The sequence below is a fragment of the Ochotona princeps genome, chromosome 3 (genome assembly GCF_030435755.1).
Source record: "Ochotona princeps isolate mOchPri1 chromosome 3, mOchPri1.hap1, whole genome shotgun sequence".
NCBI classification, from domain to species: Eukaryota; Metazoa; Chordata; class Mammalia; order Lagomorpha; family Ochotonidae; genus Ochotona; species Ochotona princeps.
The window spans coordinates 91,572,789-91,597,822 of NC_080834.1; the positions used below are offsets into that span (position 1 = coordinate 91,572,789).

Genomic DNA, 25,034 nt, shown 5'->3' on the forward strand with positions numbered 1-25,034 from the left:
CTCTGCCCTGAGGACGCGCGGGTTCGGATCCTCACACTCCCCCACGTCCACCCCGGGGCCCTGCTCTCATGGCCGGACAGAGGGGCCTCACCGGTGCGCAGGGCAAGGAAGAGCCACAGAGCCGGGCTTGGACCTCTCATGGCTTCAGGCCAGGGGTCGGGTCAGGTGAGGGTTCGGGTCCTAAGGAGTGAGCGGTGGCCACAGCTTCCTCCCGGCCTCCTCGCAGGGGCTCGCAGCTACTTAAGCGCAATCCGGGCGGGCCTCGCGCTGTCCACGCCCCCCGGGACTGGACACCTGGGCTGACCTGCCTGGCCTTGACTTTCGCTCAAGCGCCCCCTGCTGGAGTCCATGCAGGCGTGGTGGTGACGGGACGTCTCTGGTGGTGAATACGGGAGCTGCCCTTCTTCGCGCTGGGGAACGACTCCCCTACCCCGCCCCAAATATCCTGTGTGCCCGGGAAGGACAAGCTGGGATTAGGAAGGAAAAGGGGGTGAGAATCGTAGGGTTTGAGCACCGCACAATTCACCCAGTGGCTTCTCTGATGACACACGTGCTGCACACAGGAGCCCCGGTTGAGCCAGGCGGAGTTGGCTGGATCCAGCAGGAACCAAGGAAGGTTGTGGTCCAAACTGCTGGCTCCCTTTGGGCCGGAAAAGGACCAGCTCCAAGCTCCGGGTCTCACATTGGGTCAGTGGCTGGCTGAGTGGGCTCCTTGAAATCAGTATTGGAAGACAGGGAGAGGATCAGGAGGGGCTGGGGAAGGAAGCCGGCCAGGACAGTGAGGAAGGGCAGAGGGAGAAAGGGCCGCACCCTTCTAGGCTTCTTCAGGGTGCCCCACTGCAGCAACATCAGCATCACTGGGGGGTTGGTACTGGTTGCAGAGCAACCCTTAGGCCTGGCTCCCACCTGGTGACTCTGAAGCCCTGGAGCAGGACTGAGGGACCAGCTTTGGGAGCCTCTGTGCTGGGCAGCCCTACGCTGCAGGTCCCGGCGTGCGCCACAGCTGGAGGCACAAACACTGCCACAAAGTTGTGGGCCGTCATCTCCACCAACCCTCACCTTTTTCATCAGGCCTCCTGAGGCCTCAGAAGTGAGGTTCCAGTTCCTGTAACATGGGGGGGGGGGCGTGCAGTAAGAGTCTTGAGTGGCAAGAGGTGGGACCCGGAGTCCAAGCAGATGAACTCTGTCCCAAAGGGTGGAAAGCCCTGGCTGGTTCAATTGTACCCCCAAGCTGCTGCTTCCCATGCCCGGATACAGTCCTGGGGAGGAAAACAGAGACCTGCCTCAATCTTTTCCAAGATGGGTTTATTTGAAAGGCAGAGGAGAGAGCGAGAGAGCGGAGAGAGAGAGAGAGCGAGAGAGAGAGAGAGAGGTGTTAATTTTCCATTTGCTGGCTTACTGCCTAGATGGTCAGGGCTGGGCCAGGCTCAAGTGAGGAGCTGGGAACTTCATCTAGGTCTCCCTTGTGGGTGGCAGGGCCATCCTCTGCTGCTTTCCCAGAGCATTAGCAGGGAGCTGGATCAGAAGTGGAGCAGCTGGGACTTGCACCAGAGCTCATAGGGATGCTGGCGTGGCAGGTGCTGGCTTACCCCACTGTGCCACAGCACTGGCCTCTGGGCTCTGGCCTTTCATCCTCATCCACCCTTTGTCTTTGGGCAAACTCATCCTCTTCTCCGCTGCGGCTACCCCTCCTGTGAGAGGTGGGGTGGGGGCTCTGACAGGCTACTAGCCCTCCCCTCCTGTCTGCTCATGAGCCCAAGGGCCACACATGGTGGTTGCAGGCTGTGTGTGTGTGTGTGTGGCTGGCGGGGGGGGGGGGGGGCAGAAAGGCTGGATGAGGGATGATGTCACCCCTCTGCTGATGCCCCAAGGGAGTGAGAGCAACCTTGACCTAAAAGGGAGTGGCAGTGTGCACTCTTCCATGCTGAGGTCTTTGCCATCTCTCAGGGCAGGTTCCTTAATATGCCTAGCCAGAGGCCTGCTGTTTGGGCCCCAGGGACTCCTGCATTGGGCCAGCATGTCTGCTTTTCCTCATCCTGTGCCCAGCAGGCACCTTGGTCTCAGCTTGAGCATGGCTCTGCCACTTCTGGGAGGGTCTGAGGAGTGGGTCTGAGGAGTGGGTGGGAGTGAGAAGCCAGGGATGTGACTCTGGCACAGGCTCATTGCAGGATGGGGGTGAGGGGGGAGTAGCAGCTGGCTTGAGGCTGGTGAGGGTGTGTGGGTTCACTCACAGCCCTGCTCCATTTTGGGGTCCATGCAACTCTGCTTGGGGGTCCCCCAGGTTGTACCCCATAATATGAAATACAAAGGGCTCTTCCTCCGCTTCCTCCAAAGAAGCCACAGTTTGCTCATCAGGGAAGCAAATAGCAGTTGGCACACCGCAGGCTGTGAGCCACGTGGCTGTGAGCCACCTGTGGGGACTCAGACGCAAGGGCAGCAACAGCAGCTGTGACCTGCTGAGGCTGCACCCCAGGGAGGCAGCAGGTGATGGCTGCATCCCCCTCCTGCCTCCTTCCTGCCCTGGTCCCTGGATGGAGTCCTTGGTTCCTAGTTGCCTCGGCCCAGTCCTGGCCAATGTGGGCATTCAGACAGTAAATAAGCAGATAGAAGACGTTTCTTGGTCTTATTGTCTCTTTCTTCCAAATAAATACACTTCAAAAAGACACAATAGAGGGTGGGAGTAGGGGGGTGGGGTGGTGAACCCTGGAGGGGCAAGGACAAATCAGGAGAAAAATTTCTGCCATGGAGGCAGGAAAAAGGACAGGCAGGGAATGGCTCTGACCATGCCATGCCTGCAGCCCAGCCCAGGTCCTGCAAGCCTAAACTCAAGGTATTAATTCAGCGATGCAACTCCATGAGTTTGCTTTTCCCACCCAAATCGGGCTGCCTATCGATCTGCAGATGGAGAAGCAAACTGTAAAGCCTCAGAAGCCAAGCGGAGAGAGCGAGCTGCAAACCCTGTACAGTGGACACAGAGTTGAGCAGACATTAGGGCCTAAGGTGCTCACCAAGCCCCCCGCAGCAGTGACATTTGGCTCTGCCCCGCGACCCTCAGAAACAGATTTACACACCAACTCCCTCAAGGAAGAAGGAATTCATACAAAAGGAGAATGCCACAAAGCCTGTTCGGGAAGGGAGATGATTATCCTGGGCTGGCAAGGGAAGGAACTATAATTAAACACAAACTTGGCAGGTGCCGGGATCTATAGTCAGACCGCTCTATCCACGCCCGCCCCCTCCTCCACCCCAGCCTTCTGCAAACACAGCTCCTGCCCACACTTCCCAGGGCTCTTTTCAGCTGCCCAAAAAGTCAAGGCAGTGAAGGCTCTGCCATGCCACACGGAGTGGGTGGGTTCAGAAGTGGAGGAGCTGGTACTCCTGGAGCACCAGCCCCCAGGGACAGATGCCACCTGATCTGAGACACCAGGTTAGGGAAAAGTGGCACTCCCAGGAAGCACTTGCTTAGTGTTGAGTGGACACCCACAACGCAGTTCAGGACTCCAGTACCACAGGCTCTGGGAGGAAGAGCCTTAGGATCTGGTGGGACCCGCACAGCAGCTGGGAGGTGGTAGAGAGGAATGGGTGTGGTCAGCATCCTTCAAACAGGCTTTGCAGAGGTTCTGAACAGTGGAAGTGGCAGGTGCTTTCCTGGCCACAGACTCCACAGGCCACTCTGCAAGTGTGAGAGGATACTTGAAGCTCTGTTTAGGAGAAGCCCTGCGGTAGGTGGCTGGGTCAGTGAGGGAGCGGGGCAGAGGCTGGCAGACAATTACAAAAAAAAAAAAGGGATCTGGGCCCAGCACAATGGCTCAGTGGCAAATCCTTAGCTTGCAAGTGCCAGGATTCCATATGGGCACCAGTTTGTGTCCAAGCTGCTCTGCTTGTCATCCAGCTCCCTGCTTGTGGCCTGGGAAAGCAGTTGAGGATGGCCCAAAGCCTTGGGACACCTGTGTGGGAGACCTGGAAGAAGCTCCTTGCTCCTGACATCAGATCAACTAAGCTCCAGACATTGTGGTTAGCTAGTGAATGACAGAGGATGGAAGATCTCTGTCTCTCCTTCTCTCTGTAAACCTGCCTTTCCAATAAAAAAAAATCTCTTTAAACATTTGTTTTTATTTTCAAATGCATATTTACAGAGAGAGAAGGAGAGACACAGAGAGATGTTCCATTGCCTGGTTCACTCCACAAATGGCTGCAATGGCTAGAGCTGAGTTGGTCTTAAGCCAGGAGCCAGGAGCTTCTTCCTAGTCTCCCACCTAGGTGCAGGAGCACAAGGACTTGGGCCATCCTCTGCTGCTTTCCCAGACATAATTGCAGGGAGGTGGGTCAGAAGTGGAGCAGCCAGGGCTTGAACCAGCCCTACCATAGAATGCCAGCTCTGACAGCTTAGCCTGATGTGCCACCATAAAGGCATTAAGGGGATAATTTTGAAGGAGCCACTGCCATAACCCAGGCCTCGTGTTAGAGATGGGTTGGGTTCTGGGCCAGGGATCATGCAGCAGAAATGCTCCTGTGAGAACAAGGTGAAGCTGCACTTGTGACTGAGCGTGTTTAGGGCAATGGGAAGCAGCACGAAGCTTAGGGGACTGGGAACTCTTCACTGCAGTGCAGGCCACAGCTGCTCACTGCAGGTAGGCAAACAGCTGCAGGATTAGTTCCCGGATACTTTCTCTAAACAAGGGCGAGGGGATCAGGGGAACCAGACACTGAAGTTTCAGAGAAAGAGATCTGCCTTCAAAAGATGTATTTTCTACTCCTAAACATCACTGGGAAAGCAGATATTTTTGATCGAATGACTCTCACAAGATTTAGAAAATCTTTTTGTGGAAGACTCTCAGCTTGGAACATATGGGACTTTCCTGCGCCTTGCCTTGTCTTCAGCTAGCCCATCTGCGAGGTAAATGAGCCTAATTTTAGACATCCAAAAGAAGGGAGATTATATCACCCTGCTAAATTTTCCAGAAAATTGGATCATTAATTCATTAGTAAGTTTCACTCTTTAAAATTTATTTATTTGAAAGGCAGAGTGGAAAGGAAGGGAGGAGGGAGAGGAAGGGAGGTTAGAGAGAGGGGAGAGAGAGAGAGAGAGAGAGAGAGAGAGAGAGAGAGAGAGAGAAATAAGAATCTCCCATCTGTTGGTCTAGGACAAAGCCAGGAGCCTGGAGCTTCCGTCCCATGTGGGGACAGGGGCTCAGGGACTTGGCCAACATGTGCTGCTTTGCCAGATGCATTAGCAGGCAGCGGGATTGGAAATGGATGCTGGTGCTGCAGGTGGTATATAATGCTGGCTCCCCAAACCAGATTATCTTTAAATATTTGGACTGTGTCACTATGAGTAGCACTGTAAGGTTTAAGGTAGCACAATTCTGCCTTTACTCAATGATTTGTCTTCAGTAGTTGTCTCTTAGGGTTGGGGGAGGGGCAGGTGGTTCCAGTATCCCCAGTGGGCACCACAAGTCATGGGTACTCAAGCATTTCTACTAATAAGTAGAGATGATTTAAAGTAGATGAGAGGTGCACAAAGGGTAAATGTGAATGTTATGGCATTTTCTAACAGGATGCTCCTGCAAGTTGGTGAAGGGGCAGGCCCTTAGCATAGTGGTTAAGATGCCAGGAAGAGAGAACATGTCCACATTGGGGCACAGTGCCTCTCTGTTCCAGTTCCCGATTCTGTTTCCGTGCAACGCAGACTCAGGGAGGCAGCAGCAGGGGGTTCCCAAGTCACTGGGTTCCTGCCACCCATCCTGCCCATGGCAGGCATTTGAACGAGGGAACCAGTAAACTGGAGCTCTTTTGGCTTCTGAAAAATAGTTCATGGAAAAAAAGTGAATTTTGCATGTACTTTTTGAAGTCCCTTCACGTAAGAGACTTGGGCATCCAGAGTTTGATATCTTCTGGTGAGGGAGGGGGTGTCTTGGAACGAATGCCCTGCAGGCTGTGACATCACAGACAACTACACACAAAGGGAAACTGAATATTACACAGTGCCTCAGGTTTAAAATACTTTTTATTTTGGGCCCGGCATTACTGGAGGCCTGCTCTAGCTGACTTGAGAGCTTGCAAAGGATGGGTGGATCGGCGAGACAATATGAAGAGGAGGTAAGCAGGAGAGGCAGAGGAGGCATGGACCATTACGGCATGATGCTCATAATGGACAACTCAGAAAAGTTGCCTTCTTTATTTATACACAAATCATCACAAGCTTTTGCACAATATCCAACTGTTTCGTTTTTACTTCATTATAAAAGAATGATTACAAAATCAATCCTAAAAAACATTGTTATTATTTTACTTCAGAAAAAATATTTTCAGCAAGCTATTATTCAGTCAAACCTGCAGTGACCTGTCTGAAGCCAGGAACTCCACGGTTGGCAGCACATGCAGTTGACTTATATTCAAAATCAATTTTCACTAAACATAAACTAATATTACTTAAAATATCAAAAGTATAGAATTAAAAGAAAAGCTCATAAATGAAAAGAATTTATAAAAGCATAAGATTTTTTCTTAAATCTTATAATCGATCATGCATTAATTACCACCACCTTCACCTAGTGCTGATTCAATTGCCTTTTGTTCTTTTGTTAAAGAGCAGTGAAAAGGATCAGGGCAACTCAACCAATCTACAAACAGAGAGCCTTACAAGAAACGTCCTCTTATCTTTATAAACTGTTTTCTTTCCCCTAAATATAAGTGCCAATATAAGGTAGAAGTTTTTTTTTTTTAAAGATTTTATTATTATTGGAAAGCCGGATATACAGAGAGGAGGAGAGACAGAGAGGAAGATCTTCCATCCGATGATTCACTCCCCAAGTGAGCCGCAACGGGCCGGTGCGCACCGATCCGAAGCCGGGAACCAGGAACCTCTTCCAGGTCTCCCACGCGGGTGCAGTGTCCCAATGCATTGGGCCGTCCTCAACTGCTTTCCCAGGCCACAAGCAGGGAGCCGGATGGGAAGTGGAGCTGCCAGGATTAGAACCGGCGCCCATATGGGATCCCGGGGCCTTCAAGGCGAGGAGGACTTTAGCCGGTAGGCCACGCCGCCGGGCCCAAGGTAGAAGTTTTAAACCATTTTATTTGGGAGGGAGGTTCACATTTGTCTCCCTTTAGAAGATGCCCCATATACTTTCTGCTTTCCATGGTGAGAAACCAAAATGCATCATTTCATGTGTTGCAACAGTATGAGGTGCATGTAAACAAACTCTTTGTACCTCCATGATTGCCATTTGTTCCAAGACATTATGAAGCAGTTTCTTAAGGAAAACATGACTTATATTAGGGCAAACTTCAGGACAAAGGTGGGCACATAACAGGATGTTTGGAGACACTGTGGGCTCAGTTGTACTATTGTATGCTTTTAGCTGTCTGTCATAGCCTTACTTCACTAAAGATGTTTTTACCATAACATGATTGATCAGTTTGAGGTGTTATACCAGTTACAGGAATCATTTCACATTTGCAGAAAAGCAACACCACCACCCTCAGGAGAATTCTATGAAACATCAGAGAGATGACTGAGTGTCCATACAATGGGGTGAGGCAGCAATGAGGCGACACTCTGCGGACACTTTGCCGGGCCTTGTCTCGCAGCCAGAAACTCCTTGTAGCCTTGCTGAGGAGTGGTACTCATCACAGATCCATACCATCCAATCCAAGTGCATGGTTCTCCACATGGTGTGGTAGTCTAGTGGCTAAAGTCCTCACCTTGAATGTGCCGGGATGCCATATGGGTGCCGGTTCATGTCCTGGCAGCTCCACTTCTCATCCACCTCTCTGCTTGCGGCCTGGGAAAGCAGTTGCAGAGGGCCCAAAGATTTGGGACCCTGCACTCACGTGGGAGACCTGGAAGAAGCTCCTGGCTCTTGGTTTCGGATTGGTGCAGCACCGGCTGTTGTGCTCACTTTGGGAGTGAATCATTGGACAGAAGATCTTCCTGTCTATGTCTCCTCCTCTCTGTATATCTGACTTTGCAATGAAAATAAATAAATCTTAAAAAAATAACATTAAAACACTTTTTATTTTATTACAATTGTTTTTAACTATCACCGACAGGACTTATCACTATTAAGAGTCTAAAATTAAAAAAAAAATTATTTTTAATTGAAAGACATATTTACAGAGCGGAGAGACAGAGGAAGATCTGATTAACTCCCCAAGTGGCTGCAATGCCCAGAGCTGATTTCATCTGAAGCCAAGACCCAGGAGCTTCTTCTGGATCTCCCATATGCGAGCAGGGTCTGATGCACTTGGGCCACCCTTCATCGATTTTCCCTGTGCATCAGCAGGGAGCTGGAGCAGAAGCAAAGCAGTTGGGACCTTAGCTGGCAATCATATGGAATGCCAGCACTGTAGACAGCAGCTTTACTTGCTATTCCACAGCGTAGCACCTGAAATTCTTAAGTATTCATTTTGTGTTCTGCGCTAAATCTATATTTCTTCTGTAAACAAGTTCCCAAGAGCTGACTCTATTTCTTAAGTTCCATGTTAGGACGACAGTCTCGGGAGCTAGCACCAGAACGAGGATGCTCACAGCAGTGAAGGAGGTGGGATGGGTGAACCCCAGTGGGGCTCTCAGCATCATAAACTGTTCCTACTTGAGGTCTGAGTTTTGCAGGCTTGGGTCCCAAAGAAATACAAAATGGCAGTGGAAAAATTTGACCTAAGACAGATTGCACTATTTATGATTCCATTTATATTATTCTGGGGCAGGTAGGACCACAGGCACGGGGACCAGACAAGCGGCTATCAGAGCTTGGGGGTGAGGAGAGGCGGCACTTACTCTCCAGGGTGTTGAGCCTATTCTGAATCACATGTGGCAGTGATGTTTGCATGACCCCTGTGTGTTGATTCACAAGCTGTATGCCAAAGTGCCTCTTATTGTGGACAAATAAATATACTTAAGAACAGTGCTCCCTTAGCAGGAGCAGCATCTGTGAGGACGCCGAGAGGCACCTGGTGCTAGACATACCTTGTGCTTGATGAAGTGATGCTGATTTGTACACATAATTTTGTACATCGTGTGGTTTGGAGGGAGGTAAATGGAATCCTTAAAATTGCACTGAGCTTGGCATGATATAGTGGCTAAGTCCTTGCCTTGTAACACTGGGATCCCATAAGGGTGCTGGTTTGTGTCCCAGTTACTGCTTCCCATCCAGCTCCCTGCTTGTGACCTGGAAGAGTAGTGGAGGATGGCTACTGCCCCAGGACCCTGCATCCACGTGGGAGAATTGGAAGAAGCTCCTGGCTTTGGATCAGTTCAGCTCTGGCTGTTCCAGCTGTTGCAGCCACTTGGGGAGTGAACCAGCGGGTGGAAGATCTCTTTCTCTCTGTAAATCTGCTTTTCAAAAAAAAAAATCCTTAAAAAATTGCACTGAAACATCAGATGATCTACATTTGGACCAGTAAATAGTTTGTCCTTTTCAGAATAGAAATTTTTCAATAAAATACCAACTTACTGATATCTTCTTTTAAATGAAGATTTTCTATTCATTTGTGAGATCTTCCATCTGCTAGTTTACTTTTCACAGGGTTGTAATGGTCAGGAAGGCCAAGTCAGCTGCTGGGTGCTTAGAGTTTCATCTGGGACTCCCATGTGAGTGGCAGGGGCTGAAGGGCTTGGCCCATCCTCTGCTGCATTTCCCAGGCTATGAGCAAAGAGCTGGACTGTAAGTGGAGCAGCCAGGACACGAACCAGTAACCACAAAGGATGCTGGCATCTCAGCAGCTTTAGCCTATGGGCAATGGCAACCCTTATTGACTTGCATTTAATCAGTAATTAAAACTCCCATGATTTAAACCCAGTAGACTCAGTGTATATAGTGTGACACGGAAGGGAACTGGCATGGCAGAAAAAGTATTTGTCTAGGAGTTCAAGGTTCTAATCCTAGCTGTTTCTGATTTGTTAGGAAATACTGGGAGGTCTCTTGCCCCAGTGTTAAGTGGTCAGGCAGAGGAACTTGCGAAATACCTATTTTCCATATTATAGGAAACAAATTGTGCTAAACAGTAAAAATTCTTAAATACCATACAGTGCATGGCAGGTGGCTGTAACTAGAGTGTTTTTGCTGGACTCGGCTCTAATCTTCATGGAAACCAGTAGTTAAAGGACAGGAAGGCAACCAGACATCTCTTCACATTCAAACACTTTAGAGGCTGTTTGTTTTGGTACTGACTTAAGGATACTGAAGCACGGGGCCTGGTGTGATAGCCTAGCAGCTGAAGTCCTCGCCTTGCACACACCAGGATCCCATATTGGTGCTGGTTCTAGTCCCAGCAGCCTTGCTTCCCATCCACCCCCATGCTTGTGGTGTGGGAAAGCAGTCGAGGAGAGCCCAAAGCCTTGGGACCCTGCACCCACATGGGAGACCTGAAAGAGGCTCCTGGCTTTGAATCAGTCAGTGTAGCTCTGGTTGTTGCAGGCACCTGGGAATTAATCAATGGACAGAAGATCTTCCTCTGTCCTCCTCTCTGTATATCTGAGTTTCCAATAAAAATAAATCTTAAAAAAAAAAAAGATACCCAAGCATACAAACATAAAACATTTCATGTGTTAAACTGTTCCTTCCAGTACATTAGAATAACAGGGTCTCAATTTTGCTTCTCAACAGGCTCTTGATGTTTCCGTGAGGGTGAAAGGCTGACCTGTGTCCCAGTCTTTTCAGCTGGGATGCATCCATCCTTGGTAATTACATGACTCTCAGCAGGAGTGTTTTCTTGTTTGTAAAAATCCACTGACATTGGGCCCAGCACGATGGCCTAGCAGCTAAGGTCCTCCCCTTCAATGATCCAGGATCCTATATGGGTGCCAGTTCTATTCCCTGCAGTCCTGCTTCCTGTCCAGCTCCCTGCTTGTGGCCTGGGAAAGCAGTCGAGGACGGCCCAAAGCCTTGGGACCTTGCACTTGCGTGGGAGACCCAGAAGAAGCTCCTGGCTTCGGATCGGATCAGTTCCGGCCATTGCGCTCACTTGGGGAGTGAACCATCGGGCAGATCTCCCCCTATGTCTCTCCTCCCCTCTGTGGTATCTATCTTTCCAACAAAAATAAATAAATCTTAAAAAAAATTGCTAACTACAAAGGCATATGGGGGAATCAGGAGTAATCCTAACAACCTCTTAACAGGTCATGCACATAGAGCAGGGAGGGGACCCCAGAGTGGAGCAGGCGGAAAGGAGGCTTTTATCCCAACCCTGAAGACTCCTAGATCCTCACCAAGGACTATCAGTATGAGCACGAAGGACTACATCCCTACTGCCAAGGAGACCACGGGGAAATGGAGTGCCTTCGGAGACCAAGAACTCTGAGGTCACCCACCCCCAATTGGATCTACCACATGGGATGGAAGAAGCCCAAATCCTGCTTTTCAGGATCCAAGGTCATCGGAACAACAACCAGGAGCACTGAGCGGTCCACAGAAACAGAAGAACAGTAAACTTCCTTCGGGACTAGGGAGAGGAGCTTTCTCTGGTCCTTGCCTGCTTCCAATTTTGGGTCCCCACACCCTCTCGTAATAACCATCAGGAGCGCTCCAGAAACCCCTCAAAACTAACAAACAAAACTAGAATAGATAGACAGAGAACAACAAAGAAAGCTTAGAAACAGACAAGAAACAGTCAGCGGGGATGCACTTATAACTCACTGGTGGGACACAAAGATTAGTTACTCCTCACTGGGGTATTGAAGATTTCTCTGCACACCCCTCCTAAACATGTTCACCTAAACTGCTGACATATATCCTGTTAGAATTATAGAGTTAGACCACCTGAAAAACAGCCAGGTTCAGCGAAAACATGCTTCAATGCTATAAACTGCTAAATACTAAAATCAAAATAGGCATGAGACAGCTGAATAACAATCTATAGCCATTTTAAGGTGTATAGAACACGGTTGAATGTAAACCAAAATTGAAATGTCTATGAAGAAGTCACAGGTTGTGGTTGAGAACCTGCATTTTCCTATTAACATATTGGTTAATCAATACCATGTCAATTAATGCCATAATGTTGTAAATGGTTGAAAATATTATGTTGGGGCTTTTAATTGATTGGGATGATACTCTGTCGGCTCTACCTTCAGACCAGAGATGGTCTCACCAAGAAACCATTGAACTTACCAGGACAATAAGATGCTGGACTTTATGCTTGGTAAATACCTCCAATGAAAGAATGTCAACTGAATTTGAACTATGGAAATGCAAAAAGGTGGGAGGGCGTGGGGAGGGGCGGGGGGAATCCCAGTGCATAAAAAAATGTATCACATAATGCAATGTAATTAATTAAAAAAAATGAAATGCAATAAAAAAAAGTAAAAAAAAATTGCTTACTAAGGACACCCAGAAAGCAATGTAATATGGATTTCAACAAATGGCAATCTTTTATAACTGATTATTTTGTAATGTGTGACTGATGAATACCTGAAAGTGGTTTATACTGGGGTGCTGTTGCAAGGTTTGAAGCTCTTGAGATTTTACAATTTTCTTCTAGTATATATGTTTGGTAACAACCTACTTGAATTATACCAACTATATGTATGTATATGATATAACATACTCTGCTCCAAGACTTGTAGAAGAAAATTTTATTAGTTTGCCTTCAAGTTATCAATTAGGTGTTGTCCAAATTGATGCAAGGAAATGTTAGCTTGTAAAATACTTTTCAAAATTCAAGACACATTTAACATATGGATTTTACAATAAAGTTTATTAGCTGTTCTCCTCTTTCTCATAAATGGAATGGATAATGTTAATAATTCTTTACAAACCAGTACTCATTTAAGAAATTGTGACGAGGAGGCTGTCAAAAACACATACTTAATAAACAATTCCAAGGAGCAACGGGAAGCCAAATGCTGTTACCGATGTAAAGGACTGGAGAAACGGATTTCTGAAGTCACTGCTGCCTGTCGCTACTGCTCTCCGGGAGTACCTGTGTAACCCTGGGGCAGAGCAGCCACATGAGACAAATGGTGTCTAAGGAGAAAACTCACACAGAAATGGAGCTTTTAGCCTGTTTCCAATCAGTGCAAGGAACACTACTAGAAGGAAGGCAAAGGGCCAAAAATCAAACCTAATGACAAGAACAATGACAAAAATAAACAAATGACAACCCAGGAACCTTTTGCAAACTTCTGTAGAAAAGAGGAGAACATGCCCGAACTTTTACTGGTAACCTAATTTCCCTAGAGGTTTCTCCTCACAACCACCGTACTCCTATTGTCAGTTCATATGATTGAAGAGAGGTCTAATCAATTCATATTTAATTTAAAAAACCAAACAAAAAGGAGTAGGTGGCAAAAGAAAAAAAATATTTTAAATATATATATATGTGTGTGTGTGTGCAACTATGTAAAGAAAATAATTCCCATAGTTACAGAGTTTAAAGAAAGTTTTATATATATTTATTTATATATTTTATTATAACAAAATAGGCAGTTATTGTGGGTAAAATATTCATTAAAATCTGACCCTTAAGAATACATTTAAAGTTTTAGGCTATGAACTGGACTTTTTTTTTCCATTGCCATAGTAATTACTATATCACCACTGTAATGTCTGCGGTTATGAGATTTTCTCAACCTTCTGTGTAAAAGGTGAGTTCCCTTAGCACCTAGACATGTCCTCAATTCAGAAAATGTGATGATTGCTAACTATGAACAACTTTTGTAGGACACTATAAATAGTGTTGCACAAGTAGATTAAAAACGGTTGAACATTGTTATTTCTGATAAATGTACTGGGAAATAAAACCTCAAACAACAGAAGACTTTAAGAACTCTTATGAAAAATGAATATCCCTTGTGAAGTTATGAAAGCTAACTCAGACATTAATTTTGAAATTAAAAACCCATTTTTTTTTATGCCTACAGGGAAATCACTTTGATAAGAGCAGTCAATTGGGAAAAGGACTTGATAGCTAATACATTGGCCAAACCATGCTATTAAAGTTAAACGTGCATAGTTGCTCAAAGTCTACGAAATCACTGATTAAACAACTTTTCTTTCATTTATATTGAAATTTGAAAAGAAGGTATATAAAGCTTTTCTGAAAATCTCTTAAATTTACTTTCCCTTAAACATTAAGGAATTTTACCACAATTTCCGTATCTCCCCAAACCCTTAATAGCTGGTCAGGCCATTCCAACTTCAGTTCCGAAAAATGGCCACAAACCAACAATGACAGAATAATACAGACGATGCAACTTGAAGGAGACACTATTTGTCAAAATTAAGTGCAACTGCAGACCATGATGAGTGGGACATGATTCGACATGAAAGGAGTCCAGAAGACGAACTCCAGAGGAAAGGCAAAGAAGTGTCGAAGAGCAGGAGACGGACGGCGGGAGAGAAGCAGACACACGCCTTCTTCATAGCTTTTCTTTGGCTGGAACCCAGATGTAAGGGCCAGACTGCTCCTCTATGATCTGCTTCACCTGGTTGTAAATGTCTTCCAGCGTATCTCCCTGCACGATAGCTGTAACGACAGACAAGTCAGAGCTTCCGTTACTGGCCTATCTTAACCAGCACTGGCCAAACAGAATTAAATCTGAGCTGTGACAGATACTCATCCAGGAAGAGTCACTGTTTAGGTATCGCTTTTACTACTTGTACAATATAAAACACTTTATTTTTGAAACTGTGTAAATGTAATTTGTTGATTTTTAAAAAAATTTGTTTTATAACATTTTTCCTTAAACTTACCTTAACTTTTTAAAGAAGCAAAAAAATGTTTCTATCTAAATGCAAGGATTCAGAGCTATAAGGCAAGTCATATATTAAATTGTAAAAAATGCTCAATGAGTTTGGAAAAGCATCGTAAATGTAGATTATTGTGGTGTTAGAAGTCCAGCATCAAGTATTACATGGAGCTTTTTTTTTTTTTTTAAAGATTTATTCATTTTATTACAGCCAGATATACACAGAGGAGGAGAGACAGAGAGGAAGATCTTCCATCCGATGATTCACTCCCCAAGTGAGCCGCAAAGGGCCGGTGCGTGTCGATCCGAAGCCGGGAACCTGGAACCTCTTCCGGGTCTCCCATGCGGGTGCAGTGTCCCAATGCATTGGGCCGTCCTCAACTGCTTTCCCAGGCCACAAGCAGGGAGCTGGATGGGAAGTGGAGCTGCCGGGATTAGAACCGGCACCCATATGGGATCCTGGGGCTTTCAAGGCGAGGACTTTAGCTGCTAGGCCAGGCCGCTGGGCCCAAGTATTACATGGAGTTTTAAATAAAATTATCTGCCTGGTGACTAAGATTATACACCTATAAGAAAAAGGATATATGCAGGGGGAGTTTAAAACATAAACAGCTAAGATTTCTTGAGTAAACAATAGCTTTAAATAATACAATATTCACAAGTATTAGTTTTGTGAGAGTTACGGTTTTTTATAGAAAATTTGAGAGGCAGACACGCAAACACCCACATGGAGGGCAGAGAGAGAGAGAAAGAGGGACAGAACAAATGAGTGAGCTCCCAGGGTAAAGCCAGGAGCCACTAACTTGAGTGATCACCACCCGCTCCTTGCACCTGCATCAGCAGGAAGCTAGAGGCAGGAGTAGAGTTGGTTAGTAAACCTAGACATAACAACTAGGTCAAATGCCACACCCCAAGTTCACGATTTGAGTTAAATATGGACATGTGTCTTAATGTCCCTTTAAATATGATTCATATGACCAAATATTTGGTCCATCAGTTTGGCATCTGCATGAACCATAAACAGCACAAGACAAAATCCCACAGAATTTCAAAGCTGAAACTGACAACAGCACACAACTATTTGTTTAAGAAGCCACTCAAGAATTGTTCTGAGAAATATTTATTTATTAAATTTGAAAGGCTAAGTGAGACAGAAGAAAAGGAGACACAGACAACAACCTCCCGGCTCTTGGCTTGGTTCCCAACTATCCACAACAATCAGGGCTGGGCCAGGCTGAAGCCAGGAGCCAGGAACTCCATTTTGGTCTTCCACATGGGTGGCTGGGACCAAGCACTTGGGCCAACACCCACTGCCTTTCCAGGATTATTAGAAGGGAGCAGAATGACAAGCAGAGCAGCTAGGACCTGAAACAGAGCTCTGACAGTGGATGCCAGCATTGTTGTTGGTAGCTTAATGTACTGGGCCACAATGCTAGCCCAGAAACACACATATTTTGTTTAGTTTGTAAGTTGATGCAGCAGTTAGTAATAAGGATTCTCTTTGGGAAGGCACCTGGAAATCCTAAGGCTGCATACACCTTAACTAAGCACTCCGGTACGGGATACAGGCAGTCCAAGTGACATTTTCATTGCTGTGCCAGAGGCCTGACCAAAATTTCTATTTTTGATATCACTACTATGATTATATATGGGGACATTGATGTCTTTAAAAAACACACACTTAAATGTTTAGAAGTAAAGGGCATCGATGTTTCTGAAAAATGTTTCTGAAAAAAATGAATTAGCAATGTGGTAAAACATTAACATTTGGGGATATAGGTGAAAAGGGCATGAGATTTTTGTTCTATTCTCAATTTCTCTGTAAGCATGAAATAGGGAAAAGCAGAAAAAAACAGCACTTGGCTTATATTGGCACCCTGAGTCAACACTAAATACACACTGACTATCATTTCAAAAAAGAACCGAGGGCCCGGCGCGATAGTGTAGTGGTTAAACTCCACGCCTTGCATGTGCCGGGATCACATAAGGTCGCCAGTTCTAATCTTGGCAGCCCTGCTTCCCGTCCAGCTCCCTGCTGGGAAAGCAGTCGAGGACGGCCCAAGGTCTTGGGACCCTGCACCCGTGTGGGAGACCTGGAGGAAGTTCCTGGTTCCTGGCTTCGGACTGGCACAGCACTGGTTGTAGCAGTCACTTGGGGAGTGAATCATCGGACAGAAGATCTTCCTCTCTCTCTCCTCCTCTCTGTATATTCCCCTTTCCAATAAACAAAACAAAACAAACAAAAAAACCCCAAAAAGTGAAACTGAGCTCAAAGATATATAAAAGGACGAACTGAGTAACATAATAGGAAACTGCTACCCAGTCAATTTAAATAAGTAATATTTAAAAAGTGTTATTGATAGGGATGTGTGTGTGAGCGTGCCATAAACTCCATTATAAGAGCCATTATTTTTTGCCTCCAGCCACATTTGCATGGAGTTGCATTGGAAATGGAATAGCTGGAACTTGATTCGGCACTCCAACACGGAACACAGATATCCCAAGCGGTGGCTAAACTCACCATGCCAAATACCCATCCCCATTTTAAAAACTTAAGTATGTTTTTAAATGAGCCAAAGGATAATTAACCTTGAAGGCTGCTGTCTTCGATAATGTCTTGATCTTTCGTATGTGGGCTATTTATCTAATATTGTAAAATCATATGTAAGTATAAAAGTTAATTCAAAATGGATTAAGGACTCACAACATAAGAACTGAAATCATACAATTTCTGGAATAAAACAAAGGAAAAGATTTCTTGACACTGGTTCTTAATGATGATATTCTGGATGTGACAACAAAACTTTCCAACAACGAAACCAAATGGCACTATCAAAAGGAAAGGCTCGTAGGCAGCAAGAGACTATTACGATGAGAAGCCAACCTAACGGAAGTGGAGATTATATTTATAAGCCATATACATGATTAAGTGCTAACACCCAAAATACATAAAGAACTCATATAACTCAGTAGCAAGAAACTGGATTTTTTTGTACTTTTTAAAATGAACAAAGGACAGATTTTTCTAAAGATGATACACTATGTGGCTCAATATCACTAATCATTAGAGAAATGAAAATCAAAACCACAATCAGGTATTACTTCCTTCATGCTTGGATACCTATACAAAAGATAGCAAGTGTTGGCTAGACTGTGTGGAGGACAAGGAACACTTGCAAAAGGTTGGAAGGATGTAAATTAGTAGAGCCATTATTAAAAAACAGCCTGGGAGTTTCTAAAAAAATTAAAGGTATTACTACCATATTGCTATGATTTGAATGCCCTTTGCAACATTTACTGGAACCTGACTGTCACTGTAACAATACTGACAGGCCCTCAGATCACAGTTCACCCCTGACAGTGCTAGCACCAGATATGTTAAACTTTTTAAAAAGTTTTTGTTTTTAAAATAATTTATTTTTTAAAAAGTAAAGTGATATACAGAGAGGGAGACAAATTGCTGCAAGCCTGGGACTGGGCCAGGTGAAAGCCAGGAACTCCAACTGGGTCCAAGGACTTGGGTCATCACCCGTTGCCTGCCCAGGGGCATTTGCAGGGAGTTGGGTAGTAAGTGTAGAGATGCTGGCATTGCAGGCAGCTGAATTTGCTGCACCACATTGATGGCCCCAGATATGTCTGAGTTTGGTAATCAATTCACAATGTATACATACATATATCAAGTCACACTGTATACCTTGAACATTGACACATTTTGTCAATTATACTTCAATAAAGCTGGAAAAATGGCTCAAGATCTATAAAGCATAAAAGCAGTTTCAGAGAAAAAAACCCAAGTCCAAATCAAATTTTCTGAGTGAAGTATGGCTTTTTCCTGTACTTGCCGTCTAATCAACAATATATTAAATGATAAACTTCAATACTTCTCAATATGACTGTTGAGGCTAAATCAATTTCTCATAGGAAATTGCAGGTTTATTTTTAAAATGACAGTATTGGTTACAACTGGTAGACATAGTCACAGTTCAAAATCAATTTGTGTTAGGTCAGGTGGCTGCTAAGCAAAAATGTGACTATTAAGGGCTTTATCATATATGGCTCTGACCTGTGAAATGTTCAGTGAACTCTTGCTCCAGTTTCATGGCTCTCTCAAATGTTTTTCTGGCTTGTTCTTCTGTTAGACGTTTATTCATTTCCCTAGAGCAAACAAATTTAGAAATTGGTAAACTGCCACATTACAGTACTTGAAAAAGCACAACAAAGGAAAGAAGACTTATAAAATATAACATCATGAGAAACAAGGCTCTGTTAAGAACGTCATTAGAAACAGATTCTGCCAATGACCATGCTGCTTTATACTCGGAATGACTGAAAGTTTCAACATATTCTGCATTGCTCAAAACAGCTAGAAACGTAAGCATTGATTTGTGACAGTTTTGATTTTCATGACTATTTCATATTACAATTTGACTTACTGATATAGGTAGATATCCCAAGTTAAAGAAAACAAAGGTGACACATGGGCTTCATGAGAAGGCAGCCCTAGCCTGATTTCTTTAACAGACAAATGGGAAAGAAAGAATAAGGGAGAGAAAAAGAATAGCTCTTTTGGGATCTTGCTAAAAACAAATAAAAAAAACATTAAAAAATTAAAAAAATTTAAAAAATTAAAAAATTAAAAAATTAATAAATATTTACATGATGATGTAAAGGAAATACTGGTAATTATTTTAAGTATGACAGAGTGGTGATACTGTTTTTCAAAAACATATATGGGTAAATTGAAGTTTCTAGCATCTGTTTCAAAATAATCTGGAGTTGAAGGGTAAGGAGGTGGGGGTGGAGCAAACAAGAGCGGTCCTAAATTAGTAACAATGTTACAGTCAGATGATGGGTTAATGGGTGTTCTCAACTTATGAGGAGGTATATTTAGTGTTTCATCAAGTATGAAGCTTGTTTAGATATTTTTATAGTTATTGTCTAGTATCCCTTGATCTTGCCTGTAGGATTCCCCTGAAAAACTTCTTGTAAGGTAGGTCTGGTGGTAATGAATCTTAACTTTTATTTATTTTATAGGGTGTCAAATTCTCATTTTTTGCAGTATAGTTCTGCTGGCCATATACTTCTTTTAAATATATATTTAAAGATTTATTTATTTATTTGAAAATGAGAGTTATACAGGAAAGGAGTGGTAGAGAAAGAGAAATCTTTCATCTGCTGGTTTATTTCCCAAACAGCTACAATTGCTGGTGCTGAGCTGATCTGATGCTAGGAGTCAGTGGCGTCCTCTGGGTCTCCCGTGTGGGTGCATGGGTCCAAGGCCTTGGGACCATCCTCTGCTGCTTTAAGGCTATTAGCAAGGAGGAGGATTGGAAATGAAGCAACTGGGTCTGGAATTGGTACTTCTAGGGGATGATGGCAACACAGGTGGAGGATTAGCCTGATAGATCACCATGCTACTCCAGGTAAAGGATTATTGATTGCCAGGTATTTTCTAATTTGAATATACTAATACACTGCCTTCAGCTTCCAAAATTTCTGATACAAGATCTGCTGGTAATTTTACTGGAAAATCTTTTGTACATGACGACTGCCTTCTCTTTTGCTTCTTTCTATACTTTTTTTTGCTTTCCAATAGTTTGATTATATGTGTCTTAATGTGGATCTTGGAATTTATCCTACCTGGAATTCAGTGTGTTTTCTGGATGTTTACAGTCACTATCTTCTATCAGATTTGGGATGCTCATTTCTTCAGATCATCTCTGCGTCCCTTATTTCTCACAATGTACATACTGGTTAACTGGTGACATCCCACGAGCTCCCTTACCTTTGTTCACTTCTTCAATCCTGCTCTTCCTCAGATTCATTAATTTCCACTGTCCTATCCATATGAGATGCTGACATCATAGTGACTTAACTGATGGGCCACATTTCTGACCTCTCAAATGGCATCCTGTTAAGCCACATGTCCATCTCTGATTTTTTTTTAAAGATTTATTTATTTTATTACAAAGTCAGATATACAGAGAGGAGGAGAGACAGAGAGGAAGATCTTCCATCCGATGATTTACTCCCCAAGTGAGCCACAACGGCCGGTGCGTGCCGATCCGAAGCCAGGAACCAGCAACCTCTTCCAGGTTTCCCACCCGGGTGCAGGGTCCCAAGGCCTTGGGCCGTCATCGACTGCTTTCCCAGGCCACAAGCAGGGAGCTGGATGGGAAGTGGAGCTGCCGGGACTAGAACCGGCGCTCATATGGGATCCTGGGGCTTTCAAGGCGAGGACTTTAGCCGCTAGGCCACGTTGCCGGGCCCCATCTCTGATGTTTTTAAATGTTAAACAACTCTGGCATTCCAGGAATAAATTCACTTTGGTTGCTATATCTTGTTATTAAAACATAGGAACCCAGTGCAGTAGCTTAGCAGCTTAAGTCCGTGCTTTGCATGTGCCAGGATCCTATATGGGCACTGGTTCTGAACCCGACAGCCCCTCTTCCCATCCAGCTCCCTGCTTGTAGCCTGGAAAAGCCATAGAGGACGGCCCAAAGGCTTGGGACCTTGCACCCGTGTCGGAGACCCAGAAGAGGATCCAGGATCCTGGCTTCGGAGCAGATCAGCTCTCATCACTGTGGCCGCTTGGGGAGTGAATCAGTGGACTGAAGTTCTTCCTCTCTGTCTCTCCTCTCTGTATATCTGACTTTGTAACAAAAACAAAAATAAATCTTTTTTAAAAAAAGCCAAAACATTGTTAGATTCAACTTATTCATATTTTTGTAAGGAATTCTGCATTTATGTTAGTGATGAGACTGGTTTATTTTTATCCCTGCAAAGTCATTTATCAGGACTTTGGCATCAAACATGTTCTTACAAACCAGCTGGAGAACCTGTGTAAGATGGGCATTATCCCTAACCATTTGAATGAATTTATGAAGTTCTTTAGGGCTGGTATTCTATTTGTGGAAAGACTTTTTAAATGAGATTCAAGGTCTTTATTAAATACAGATTATTTTGATTTTCGATTTCTTTTTCTCAATACTGTTTTGAAGTACAACTTTCAAAAAAAACCAAATATGAGAAATATACAGCAATTTTTTTTACAAGAGTACATACACTTGAGTTTTTAATACTTTGAACATTAACTGTATCCATTCGAATCAGTTCTATATAAAGGGTAACTTCCTAAGTAATGATCAAATTTGAAGTCATATAGTTTTTGGATTTTTTTTTATTCATCTTTGTGAGATTCTTCCATATTTTTGTGTGGAGTGGAATGTGTCACGGTGAATGTTATAATTTACGTGCTCTTCTGCAGATGGGCATTCCAGTTTTTCGCTATCTTGAGTAGTACTTCTATCAGCAATCTAGCAAATGTTTTTGGCACATACACGGCCAAATCATGTCGTGTCTCTAGGAATGAAAACACTTTGTGATCAAGTTCATTTTTCTTAAAAAAAAAATTATTTTTCAGGTTGAAAGGCGGGGAAAGCAAGTACTCATCTATTGGTTCACTCTCAAAATGTCCAGCCCAAGCCAAAGCCAGGAGTTTGAAACTCAATCCTGGTCTCCCCTGTGGATGCCAGGGGACCCACGCACTTAATTCATTATCTGCTACCTTTTAGGGTATCAATAGGAAACTGTGATCACAATAGTTAGCTGGTTCTCAAATCCAAGAATTCTGATATAGGCTGTGGGTTCCCCAAGTGTCATTTTCACTACTGTGGCCAAGGTGTGCTTCAGAGAGCTTTTAAATTATTCTGATTTATATTCACACAGAATCTGTGTCCTTATTTGATTTCTCAGGAATTATCTTTTCCCCCTACAACACAGGTGTCAATTTGTGCCTTACATATTTTGTTACTGCCATTAAGCTGCAACAAACATACAAATGTATCTTTTTGGTGCAGTGAATTTTTCATATTCCTCTTCATTTGTAGTAATCCTTCTTACTGTTAAATGTACTCTAATGACAATATATGGCTTATATTCTTAGGATGTATCTTTTTCTACTTGACTACTTTCAACCTTTTGAAAGCATAAAATCTAGGTTGAGTAATTTTTAAATTACTACAATAGCTAAATAAGCTGAAAGCTAGAAACTAGGAATTCAATCTGATTTTGCACATGGATGGCAAGTATCCAAGCAATTAAGCCAGGAAGTGTACTAGCAGGAAGTTCAATCAGAAGAAGAGCCAAGAATGAATCAGGCATTCCAACATGGGATGGACTGTCCCCTGTGGCATCTTAAAGGTTGTGCCAAATACTCGCCCTAGGTGTAATCTTGTGAAAGTCACATAATTGTTTTTTCAAACATGCATTCCTAAACCCCTTGTTTTTAATCATTTTAATTTAATCTACCTACTAGTAGACCGGTGACATTGTTCTATTTTTTCAGCCAATTTATCTCATCTTACTATCAATGTTCTTTTGCCGCACCCATTTTTTGTTTCTATTTGTTAATAATATTAAATGCAGATTCTATTTTTTCTCCATATTAAGAAGTAGGTATACATACATCCCTTTACCTTTGCAATGGTTTCCTTAAAGCTATGTAGCTCAATGAATTCAGTAGCCACATATGTGCCTATTCAAGCTTTACAGTGTAATACATACATGTTATCTTACACTTTAACAATGTTGAAGATGTGTTGGAATCTTCACAACATCCTGTAAGGTGAACATTTTACAAATTTTACAAGTAGAGTTGCTGGATTGTATTTAGAGGCAATAACTTAGGAAATCATACTTACATAATATTTTCCATGGATTTGGGTTTAATAAAAATGGAGATTGGGTAAAGTTGTGCAATTTGTAATCTCTTTATGGCATTTCCGGATACATCAAGAATACAGTGCTTGCCCTAAGATAGAGTAGAACAGAAAACAGGTGAACCCTTTCTCTCCAATAACAGCAAAGGTACTCGTCCTGCAGGCACAATATCTTATCCTATGTTTGGATCCTTGATCACTGTAGGCAAATCCATCATTTCTATTAGCATATTTCAGATGGGGAATAAAACATGGACCTTAAAGATAATTAATTTTCCATTTTTATACCAATATTCCATTTCATAAAGAATGAAAAACAGTTACCATACTCCTAGCATTCAAACACTAGTAATCTGCCAAATGGTAACATAATGTACTTATCTTATGTCAGGGCACAGCATTTAAAAAGAAACCCCAAACTACTTTCTTGTCATGTATCCTTCCTTCCCTCCCTCTCTCTCACACATATACATTCTCTTTCTCTTTAAAATACTTCAAAATATTTATTCTTATTGGAAAGACAGATCTGCAGAGAGAGGGAGAGGCAAAGAACTTTTATCTGCTGATTCACTCCTCTAAAGGCCATTAATGACCAGAGCTGAGCCAATCCGAAGCCACGAGCCAGGAGCTTCTTCCGGTTCTCTCACGTGGGTACAGGGTCCCGAGGCCTTGGGCCGTCCTCTGCTGCTTTCCTAGGCTATTAACAGGGACTGCACTGGAAGTGGAGCAGCCAGAATGTGAACTAGTGCCCATACAAGATGTCAGTGCTGCCAGGTACACAATTTGCCTGTTGAACCACTGTACTGGCCCCAAACCATAATTACATAACATATGATCAACAGAATATAAAAGATCCTAGAATAATGGGCAAACATTCTAAAATGAATGAATTTGAATTCATATAACCACTATTCTCCCCCTTCATTTTGACTTTAATTGGCAATTTTTCTGAAACGCTTAACAAAGACCATTTAGGTTTTTCACACGGATGAGCATTTCTGCGTTAAAGAGGGCAGCACTTAAAATTTATGACAGATTTTACCACAACTTATGAAACACAGGTTTTTCTCAAGCATTTTTAAAAAATCAAAAACAAAACCAGAAGTATTTGAACTTATTTTTCACTTATCCAAAAGGAAGAAAGGAGGGGAGGAGAGAGGGACTGGGATAGAGACGGATCGTCTACCCACAGTTACTCCCCAAGTGTCCACAACAGCTAGGCTAGACCGGGCTGAAGGCAGGAGTCAGGAGCAGGGAATCACACTGACTGTCCTATATAGATGGCAGGAACCCAAGCACATGGCGACTATCTGCTACCTCTCAGACACAAGTGTAAGAAGCCAGGAACTTTCTCTGGGTCTCCCATGTGGTTGCAGAGGCCCAAGAACTTGGACCATCCTCCTCAGCCTCCCCAGGCCATTATCAGGGAGCCGAACGGAAGTGGAGCAGCCAGGAGTTGAATTGGTGCCCATATGGGATGATGGTGATACAAGTGGAGGACTAGTCAGCCAAACCACTATACTAGCTCCTGGTTATACAGTTTCATCTTTAAGTTTAATATGGTGAACTGCTGTGAATTTTAAATGTTGAAATATTTAGCAGTAACTAGATAAATACCACTTAAT

At 43.7% G+C, this 25,034-nt stretch overlaps 1 protein-coding gene across 15 annotated transcripts in view; it reads right to left on the bottom strand.

The window, feature by feature from the left end:
- Nucleotides 1-12,677: 12,677 nt before the first annotated feature.
- Nucleotides 12,678-25,034, bottom strand: part of DLG1 (discs large MAGUK scaffold protein 1) — a 213,371-nt gene continuing 201,014 nt past the window's right edge. For all 15 annotated transcript variants that reach the window (XM_004577810.4, XM_058662092.1, XM_004577809.3 and 12 more), the window contains 3 exons: nt 23,392-23,501; nt 18,753-18,844; nt 12,678-14,466 (listed from right to left, as the gene is read on the bottom strand). In XM_004577810.4, the coding sequence (XP_004577867.2) occupies nt 14,360-14,466; nt 18,753-18,844; nt 23,392-23,501 (309 nt within the window). In that variant the 3' untranslated portion in view covers nt 12,678-14,359. The remainder of the gene's footprint in view (nt 14,467-18,752; nt 18,845-23,391; nt 23,502-25,034) is intronic.